Source organism: Petromyzon marinus, chromosome 28 (genome assembly GCF_048934315.1).
Source record: "Petromyzon marinus isolate PM22_M1 ecotype Great Lakes invasive population chromosome 28, UKy_Petmar_22M1.pri1.0, whole genome shotgun sequence".
NCBI classification, from domain to species: domain Eukaryota; kingdom Metazoa; phylum Chordata; class Hyperoartia; order Petromyzontiformes; family Petromyzontidae; genus Petromyzon; species Petromyzon marinus.
Window position 1 is genome coordinate 3768876 of NC_133694.1, and position 10792 is coordinate 3779667.

At 45.3% G+C, this 10792-nt stretch overlaps 1 protein-coding gene across 2 annotated transcripts in view; it reads right to left on the minus strand.

Moving 5' to 3' along the window:
* LOC116946916 (guanine nucleotide-binding protein G(I)/G(S)/G(T) subunit beta-1) overlaps positions 1–10136 on the minus strand; it is a 31441-nt gene extending 21305 nt beyond the window's left edge. The window contains exons 1-4 of one of the 2 annotated variants that reach the window (XM_032962185.2): positions 9659–10136; positions 8295–8342; positions 2228–2292; positions 1510–1671 (exon numbers count right to left, since the gene is read on the minus strand). In XM_032962185.2, the coding sequence (XP_032818076.1) occupies positions 1510–1566 (57 nt within the window). In that variant the 5' untranslated portion in view covers positions 1567–1671; positions 2228–2292; positions 8295–8342; positions 9659–10136. The remainder of the gene's footprint in view (positions 1–1509; positions 1672–2227; positions 2293–8294; positions 8343–9658) is intronic. The other variant, XM_032962184.2, reaches the window with a different exon arrangement.
* Positions 10137–10792: the final 656 nt, after the last annotated feature.

Consider the following 10792-nt stretch of genomic DNA (forward strand, 5'->3'; position numbering starts at 1 on the left):
CTGTGACCCCATGTTATGCAGATGTACAGAGCTAACTAACCTTAAAAGCACCACACCACTCTAGGTCATGCATAATGCATTCATGAATGTCACTAAAGCAGAGTAAACTATTTATTTTCTAACATTCTCATGAAAGTGACACATTTGGGAAAAACCCAAGTTACATCCAGGTCCATCCCTTGAAATCCTTTACGGGTCAATATTAATCAACCACCAACCTGACTTTTTTAGCAGCAAAGAAAAATAGGTTGGCTGCTGTGCCTGTATGTGACATGAGTCTTCAGTTCAGGAATTAACAAAATTAAGCTTAAGAAAATGTTTTACAATTGTTAAATCATATAATTGGTGACTGCAACCACAATGCCGGGATATCAAACCAAGCAGCTGTGCTGACTCAATATTTTAACACACATTACAACACAGTCCAAGAAAAAAATCGGCCAACTCCACTATGGTGTCCATTAGGAAGAGTTTTGAATTTTCACTTTTTGGACAAATTTGGATCTTTCAGATTTTTAGATCTACATGTTGTAATAATGTAAAGCGTCTTAGTGCTAGCAAGTATGACGTCACCCAATGCCATGTGAGACAATTAGTGGAAAACTACGGATGTGACGTTACTGAAAGTGGAATCACTTCCTGTAACGTAATTTTCACATAAATCCGAAAGAAAATAATTTCTGATTGTCCAATATTTTGTATCTAGGGCCAATTTTCAGAGTAACCTGAACATTGAGAACATATCCATTGTGCTTATCTATATACACACACAATTTACTAACGCCATTGTGTGTGCTGTGATTCAAAGGCACATCTTTGAGCAGAGAAACCCGCACAAGCTTTCAAGCACAAGCCTCCGCACGGTTTTAACAACGGAGTCAAACATGCAGTAGGCGTGCGTCAGCGCGATCCCCTGCACAGCCATCAGGGGGGAAAACCCAATAAGGATACAGTGAAATAAATGAAGTATTGAATTTTGCTTTGACGTCAGAAATTTAATTCTTAATGTCACTTGAATTTGCGTCAAAGAATTAAATTGATTGAAAATGTACGAAGGCTTGGTGGGCTGTGTGTAGAGCCAACCTCTTAAGTTGAAGGTTCACAGATTCCGCCTCAAGCAATGTCCACTCACCCCGATGAATACTTTTGCAGGAATGCCAAACACATGGATGGGCATGCGGATTTCACATTAAGGCGACTACTGTGAATTGTGGTGAAAACTAAATAAAACAATATATCCACATTAATGTAATATTTGCAGTATTTTTCAAGATGGCTTTCCATAAGTCACATCAATGATAAATTGTATTAATAAATTTAAAAGCACACATTTTATTTTAGGAATTATAACTGATAAACAAACCATAACAGTCTGTTTTTTAACAGTTAGGGATTTTACTGAAATGCACTACACTTGGAAGAACATTTCATAGAGCACCCTTTATGAAGATAACCATAATACTTTGAGGTTACTTCACATCATAATGTGCCTTGAATGAAACATCTCACCCGGATCTGGTTTTTCAGCTGGTCGGCCTCCTGTCGTAACTGCTCCAACTCGCTCATGTTTTCCCTCTCAGTCTTACGCCTCTCTTACGCCCGTTCGCTCGACGGCTCCTTGCTCACTTGTCCCCCAAAGGCCGTCACCTCACACAAGCCGGTTTCGCAGACCTGAATATAACAAAACACACGCAAATACAAATCCGCGCACACAAAGGGGTGAAAGCAATTACAGTAACAATGTTACCATATCATTATTACAGTATAAATGAACATTAATTATATTAAATTCACAACTGTGCATTAAATTTACATTTTTACTTCTCAACAAGGACAAAGCAACCTCCAGAATGCAAATTATCAGTGTGCAAACATGCATAGACAAGCAATAAAAGGAAAAAAACATCTGCGTAGAGATGTAACCGAAGGCTACATAAAATGAGTGGAGATTTGGCCAAGGGCAACATTGCCGGCTTGTCAGAAACCTAAAACATGCTTTCTTTACAGATATTTTTGGATATATTTTTTACATAATCACATCAGTTACACGTAGGGACTGGAAGTGTTAAAATAGTAATGACGCACAGACGAGCTGCTACCCATACTACGTTTTTAATATCACAATGAAAGCTTTATTTTTGAAGACAACGTTAAAGGAGAAAGGCTTCCTGGAAATCCTGACCTCAAAACGTCAAACGAAGGGGTTTTTTTTGCTGCACACGCTTACGTTTGTTTGCACTCTCGCTCGGCGCAGATCAGCCAACCGTGAATAGACTGCTGGGCCAAGGCCCGCTGTGGGAAAGGGGGCAGACACAAGGCAGGCCTGTTCAGAGACGTCACCCGACCGTTACACAAGGGCCTGTGCGCAGGAGGAGCGATCGCGAGAGCAGGGCGTCGCCGAATGACGCTGCCGCGCCTGTGTCCTTAAAAAATAAATAATTCCACAGCACCACCCCACGCACAAAGATGAATCTCGCCGGTTGCTTTCAGCATGTAAACATCAGAGATTTGCTTCACATTTTGCACAGGAACACAGAAGGTATTTTTTTCCCCCTTGACACATTACGAGGGCGCAAATAACCCCAAAAACTAACACTCATAGCAAAATAAAAAGTACGAAAATTTGAAAAAGATTTGCAACAAGAAGGCCTGAACGAACAATAAACGCGATAAAAGATGCATGCCCTCGCCATCACGCGATGGCTCAGCATGTGATAGCTCTCAGTCTCATTAATATTTCACGTGTGCCGGGGAGGGGAGGGGAAGGCCGCAACCAAGAGACACATGGAGGGGGAGAGGGTGGGTGGGAGATGGGGGTTTCACCAGGCCCACCCATCCCACTAGCTCAGCAGGAAGCGGCCATTTAGGTGGTCCCTGGGCACTGGCCGATGGCAGCCCTAATGTGCTCGTAGCTAAAACCACGGACTTTGCAGCTCAAACGGCACCCTAATGCAACATGCGTGTATCAGCAATGAGACAAAATGACGAGCAAACAAAGGAGGTATTGTTGCACTCTAAGATTGTCCCCTGTATTGTAATTGTTACAACAACGTACAAACACGACATTCTGCAAATAATTCCGTAAATATCGGTGGGTTTTTTTACACTTTCATGTTGTTATTTTTCCCCATAGAGAACGGGGAAAACCCACTCGCACAGGAGGGCGTGCAATAATGGAAGGCCCTAGAAAATGGCTTGGCAGGCTCACTGGGGTTTTTGTTGCAATGAATTGCACACAGCACACGAGGTACAGACACTGCAACTACATGAGAAATAGCATTACATGGGCAAAACAGATGGCCTAATCGTGCATAATCGGATGCCATCATATCAGATACAAGTGCAGAGATCCTGCTTTATCTGAATTAACATTAAGAATTTCCTGGTTTGTATTAAGGAGATCAACATTGAATACCCAGCTCCTGTGACTAAAATATCGTCGGCAAAGGATTAAAGGGGCTGCCATTCTTAAAACATCACAAAACTACATGCATATACTTTACTTCAGACAGTCCAATTAAAAGAGAAATATAGCTTGTAAAGAATCGTAGGCATTCTTGTGCAAGGTGCATGCCTTGCTGGGTTGCTGCAGCAGGTTATTTTAAATCTGAACAAAACTCATAGGCATGGCTGAATCTAAAAGCAAATCTGGCCTAGAGCAGTTACTGAATGGTGGTCGCATAACATGGGCACCAACATCTTGTCAATCAGTAAAATCCTGCAGGCTATGATTACATTCTTAATGCTAGTTTGAATAGAGAGCAGTATGCTTCCAATGGCCACCAACATCTTGGAGAAACGAAGCCCACATATGGGAGAGGCGCCAGACCAATCACATAAAAAAATGGCACTCCCAAAAACACAGGGTGATGTTTCCCACTTGTGAGGAAATAAATGGCACCCTGACCACAGAATTAGTATAAGCCTTGTCCAATGTTTGCCGCATTCACCAAAACTCGTGAAGCATATTTGCACTTGTGAACACAGCGTTCCACTAAAACAGTTCAATCTTTTCCATGTACACAAGGATATTTCTAGACAAAGCATATTCCTAACAACAGCATTTTTAAACCAAAGTAATCGGCCAATTTTATGTATAAACAAACCCAAGCTTTAAGGTACAGTTCTACCCATGATAAAAATGTTACTATACTTACGGGAACAAAGAAAAACATGGTGGTGAGTAACAAGTGAGCCGAGTCCACGCTCCAAGCATATCCTGATATCATGGATAAAGATGCGACAGAGGGCTCTGCTCAGTGCTTATATGTTAAGTTCACTGACCAAGAAAGTTTTTTTTAAAGCAATGTACTAGTTGCTTTGAGCGCAATTATGTAGGCAAATGTATAAGAGCAAAACATGCAAGTGCAATATTTCATGGGGCACACAATACAGAAGCTTTCAAAGTGAAGAACCTTTTCCTGTACACACACTTCAGGCAGAAAACAAAATTCAAAGTTGAAACAGTATAAGGGCATTTAAGTGCTTCCATGCATCTTTGTATCATGAAATATCCCATTTCCTCATGTAACTGCATCTCAGCACTGCTGTAATATATAAACATTGTGCTGTTAATGTTTTAAAATGCATATTGTCTTACGTTAAAAAGCAAAAAAATGGCTGCAAAAGATTGTCAATGTGCAATCAGCAGGCTCGCATGTACACACATTGAAAATTACACTATATTTTGATCAAACTTTACATGACACTCGAGGCACTAAAAACACGTTTTAAAATTAACAATTTCAGAAAGACCTATGCACTTGCAGGCAGTGCAAATCTTCAAATCCCACACAGATGGTTTGCCCTTTTAATCGCCATTTTCTTGTTTTCAGTGCATGGATGTGGCCATGTGCCCTCGTGTGATTTTTGGCATCCTCCGAAAACTTCACAAGCCAGCACGAGGCCACCAATTTGAACACATTTTACAGTAATCTCTTAACAGAAGGAACATCTTATAGTGAACCTAAACGGGCCAATAAGGTTCACTGTAAATCCCCAAACGCAGTTGTATAACACTACAACACGCCCTTTTTTTACAACTGCATATTTGATAACCTTCCTGAAGCCAGAGATATATGACTGGGCGTGGTGGAGCTTGGTTGGTGAATCACGTCGAGATCAGATGCGTGTCACCCAGTGCATTGAGTAGGTCGCTGACCTATTTGTATGCATCTAAGTCCCGTCTCTGGGTATTAGCTTCCTCTCGCATGTAAGGAAACCCAAAAGGTGTCCGCCTAAGATCACAAGCAATCTGCATTGAGACATTTCACAACAGCAATCTGAGCAATAGAACTATTACATAAACAATCTCACAGGCACAACACTCTAGAGTCATGCTATGAAATTTAATACTGGATATTTGCACCCAGTCTGATAAAACTGAGTCATGTCAAACATATTTAAACGAACCAATTAAAAATGTAGGCAACTGTTACATGGTAAGTCTTATCTTTAACTCGAATGTCTTTCTGGCTCTTGTGAAAATTGCACCATACTCGACAACTGTATAGACTTTTAATTTTTAGGACCTTATTTACAAGCTAACTTCAGGGCCGTCAAACTGTTCTGTGTCACAAATTAAAAATGTTTAGTTCATGTCCTATTATGTTTAGGTATATTAGGCACCAAAACCAGTTTCATCTGCTCAAAGGTCAATGGGTGACCTTAACTACAAATAGGCATCCACGGAAACAACTGGTTTCCAACTGCATTTACTTCTACATGGGAACATCTGAGGTTAATATCACACGTGTAAAATCACGAGACTTTGAATCAGGGTTGCTGGATCAGATGCAGCCAGGGCAAATCAAATAGGTTTCTGAGAATATTACTTGTGGATTAAGTGGTATATCCCCTTGCAAGTGTAGTTTTTCTCTCGGCATGCCACTTCCTCCCAAGCACAAAAACTACTCAAAAACAGGAACTGTCTTAAAACATCCCACAGCAGGATCCTCCTGAAAGATCCCTGAGGCATAGCAAGGCTTTCCTGGGTAAACAATCATTATTACAAAAGATATTTTAACGTCACAGCATGACAACCAAATGTAGCATTTATATACAAACTGTGAGCAGGAGGTCATGCAGCAAGTTCCCGTTTAAATATTGTTAATCTGAAACAGGTAAGGAACTGACGCCAATCACAACCACATTTGTTAGGTATACTAGATATTGGAACAAGTCCTGACAGGTTGTTCAGGGAAAAACAACTGCTGGACAGCTTTCATTGAACATGGCATCCCTTTCTGAACAGAATCAGTCATCAAGTTGGACAGGGGACTTGCACATAAAAGCTATACAGAATTCACTCATCATTATCGCAATGGTCACAAGAAAGAAATAACTTAGGAGCAAATGTCCACCGTCATTAAGAGTACTGTGGTGGGGAGGGACTCAGTTCAGAGCTATGTGTGTACCAGTATTTCCACTCGGCCTCAGGACTCCCTGCAAGGGACTACACACGGGTGGTGGCAAGCACATCTGGAGGGGAGCAGGTGCAGTGTGGTGTATGCAGAGATTACAGGGAAAAAAAAACACTTTTATTGTTTGAAGACCAGTGTCATTTAAAATGCAACACTAAAAATAATGTGTTAGCGATTAGATGCACACAGCAATAAGATGTTCATCACAGGCTGACTTGCACCATGTGTCCAAACTTGCTCCACTGACAAAACATGTCAATTTTGAAAATAACGTAGGGGTATTGGCTTTATGGGTGAAGCCCATTCAGCATTCCCATGAATTATGAAAAAGCATAGGTGGGAATAGGGTAATTTCACATGCCTGTTCACACTCCTTCCATATCGGCTCACCATTCCCCTTTCTCCTCACCCTTTCGCACCCTGCCTCTCTTCCACATCAGAATCACTGCATTCAGCCCTCCCCTCATCTCCCAGGAGCCTCCACCACCAATCCATCCAGCCCTACTCCACTCTCCCCCTCCCTACACGGCCCATGCACATTGCATAACAGCGCGTGTTCGGTCCTGCTCATTTTAGGATCCCACATTTGCAACATTTTCCTGGGCGTTTATTGGGAGGCGAAAATTAACCATGAAGCAAGGAACACCTTATTCCGCACGATGCATGTACCCAAGCCCCCCCAACATGCCACGCGTGTACACTCTGCAGCCACAAGAGGGCGACTGAGACGGGGGAACAGACGCACAAACGTGGCCGTGCGGTTACACACAGACACTGTCTCATTGGCGGCTGGGTTTCACAATGGCCCGGGGTGAGCATGCAACGCAGGTGCTCTGACCCAGTTTTGATTTCGGATCAAAGATTTGCCGGTTCGACGCTTCAGCTTGAATCTTTAAATCTCCCCCCCCCTCAACACGCATGCAAACTTGAAATACGGGATGCGATACGGGCGTAGGAATTGAGACAATCAACACCCGGGCTGCCTCAAAGGGTCGGTTGCATGACTGTATCGTGCATGGCTGCGAGCTACCTAATGCACACACCGTGCACAACAACGGACGGCTGGAGAAGGCTTCTGTGCTTTCTATGCACACCACACACCCTGTACTGTACGTCCAAAATCAAATTCTTCTCGTGTCTCTTCCCGAGCACCGAGGCGTCACTCCTCCACTGTCGCCGTCTGTCATTGCCGCCGTTGAAAAATCCCACGTCCCAGGTCGCTCTCCTTAATCAACGTCGCGTCCAACGCCGACCGCCCTCTGCCAAGCAGCGCTCAATTTACCCACCCTGCAGGGCAAACTACGATGGCTGGGGGCAACGAAAAACAATGGTTACAACGGCGAAGGGTCGACTACCTACCACCACCGTGCGCTCCGCTCGCTGCCCTATCCGTATACTGTACACAGCGGACACACGTATACGTGCACACGTTCGGCGCCAATACATGTGGGAGGCATACGAAGAACGCAATGCTCTGCAATGTCTGCACGCGTCCAAACAATACGTCTCAAAAAAAGGGTGGTGGTGGTGATGGGGGGTGGTTGGAAGCCTTTTAAAAATGGAGTAACAACAGCACGGCAATCCGCGGGCACTGCGAATTACGCGAAGCATCGACGACTGCACGGACGAAAGATCGAACCGGGGGCCCCATTTCTCGGCAAATATCCCCACCACCACCACCAACCACCTCCCAATGCGTGGACGTGCAGAACGAAAAAACACGGGGGGGGGGGTGGTGTGTGGTGACATTTTTTGTTGAAACAATGACCCTCAAAATATCCGTTGGATTTTACAATGAAACCTGTGCCCCCCCCGCCCGCCGGTTTTATTTCTGCAATAACAACAACAATAATAATAGCAACGATCACGTACCTTCACAGACACAGCGGGCTCGGGCTCGCAAAGCCACCGACCGCGGCGCTTGTTTAAAAAGCAGCACACACACACGCACACACGCCCACCCCCAAGAAGCACAATGATTAAATCCGTTCGCGGCAACAAATGAATGTTACACAAAAAAAATCCCAACTAAGCAAAGGCACTACCCCCCCCACCCCCCTTTAAAAAATGTGCGCGTTTAGACAAATCTATTTAGCTCAGAAATAAAACGAAGACGAAGAGGGGGGGGGGGGGTTGGGAGAGATGGCTAAAGAGGAGGAGGATGAGGAGAGGAAGAGGCCCCCGAGATCGCGGGGCGCGGTGCCTCGCTCGCTTCTCTGTTCTCGTCTCGCGAAGCGAACAGAGAGCGGAGGCGTGAAAATGGCCGGCAGAGAGCGGGCAGGCGAATTATTTCATTAAATATCAACATTTTAGAGAGAGAGAGAGGGGGGGTAAAAATGATATTTTACAAAAAATTACACCAACGCTGCTCGTTGGTTGCGTTACTAGATCGAGACGTGCACGCGTATACACGGGTGACACGTGAAATGCGAGCGATTGCACACGCTGTACAATACAAAAAACATGCACGGATTAAAGCGGTACGTACATATGAAGGCAACACGGGGTGGGGGGGGTGGTGTGTTTGTTACCGACAAGATACTGTGATTCTAAGGGCATTTTCGGCAACGGCCTTCCTACGGAAGCAGTGTTTTACAGACAATATGCAGTCGTGTTTCTTTTTTTAATGATGGATATTAAAATGTATTAAGGCAGTCCGGGTACTGTATTGCATGTGCGACGAGCGATGCACTGTGGTAGCACACGACGGTGTAACCGCGCACAAGCACGTACGCTTCCCGCGCCTAGGGCTGTGAAATTAACCGACTCAAACGACGGCAATGATCACAACAAAGGATTATATTGCTTGTACAATACGGGTGATTATTTATAATGCAAAGCAGAATCAGCGCGGCCGCGTTTAATGAGATGCGGCATTGGCACCAAAGCGGCTTAACAGCCCAGGCACCAGCCGCGGCTTAAACCCAAACGGGTTTAACCTACCACCTCCAATTAACGAGACATTATAGCTCACACCACAGTCGCAATAATTAGTATCATTACGTTTATGATTATAACTGGTGTTGTTATGTAACAACAATCGTTAAGATGATTTGGAGCGTCGCTAGTCGAGCCAGGCCTCACCCCGCACCGCAGGCCCGAGCCGCCACTCGCACTAATTTGTTCATTAAACAGCGTTAATTGGTTAGAACTTGCAATGTTGGTGTTGTTATTTGTGAGTGCGATTGTTTGGCTGTATTGTGTGTGGTGGTGGTCGTGTGCGAATGGGATTTTACCTGACGGCGAGGCTGATGTTGGGGCTTTTCCAATGCCGGCTGGCTCTGCCTCAGCGGAGTTATTTTATTATTTGTCTTATTACAATGTCACGATTTTACGGGGCTATATTTTTTGTTACAATTGGATATAAACGCTTGTCCAAATGTTTAACGCAATCAATCTGACGAGAAAACTTTCCTACTTCACGCGTATACACTCTCCTTCAAAACAATCTTAAACGGGGGAAAAAAATATATGAAAAGAAAATTAAAAAAAACCCCGTCTAACAACGACGCCGCTAAAATAACCAACACCAAACGAACGAGGAACGATGATTATTACTTTATTTCAATTCCGTTAATTAAGCAAATTTAAAACGACGGTAATGTTAAACCTAACGCCGCCGACGCCGTCGTGGTTCCAACGGACGCTGCGCGCGCGCTCATCCGCAGGAAATGGGCGCGGTAGCCGCCGCCCCAACGAACGGACGCGCCAGGCGCCCCGAGGGCGCTTCCCAACGCGGCGTGGTCCTCGCGCCCGCCGTTGTCGAGCGCCCTCGGGGCGGGTAGGCGCGTGTAAAAAAGAGTCGTATCGAGCGCGGCAGCGGCGGCGGAGGCAAGTTTGCCCCCCGGGCCCGCCTCGCGCTGGGGCTTTGCGTGAGGGGCGGGGCGCGGGAGACGAGCAGGGGGGGGCGGGGCTGTTAGGAAGGGGGTGGGGAGGAGGCCATGGGTGGGGGGGTGAGCGCTTGTTATTTATTTATTTACTTCGTAGTTTCGGGGGGGGGGCGCGCGCGCTAAGTCACGCCTACAAATTAGTCCCCGCCTCTTTCTTTGTCTCCCCCCCCTCCCCCCGCCGTCTCACCCAGCCCTGTGCGCGAGTTGGGGAAACCCCGCGTTGGCTGCACGCAGGGTTTAGATTTCCCAACGCGGATGCGCACGTAAAGGAGTGAGGAATGTAAAAAAAACCGTCTCGTTGGTGGTAGGCAGATAGGGGAGGGGTGGTCGTGTCAATGCGCTGTGGGAATTCTAAGGCGTTAAACAACATAGACTGGGAGCAGACTACAGTCCAATAATGGATATTGCTGCATTGCCGTCTGCTGTTCACAATGCAGACCCAACCACAGCAGCAAGCCTGCAACTGCAGTCGCCCAATCC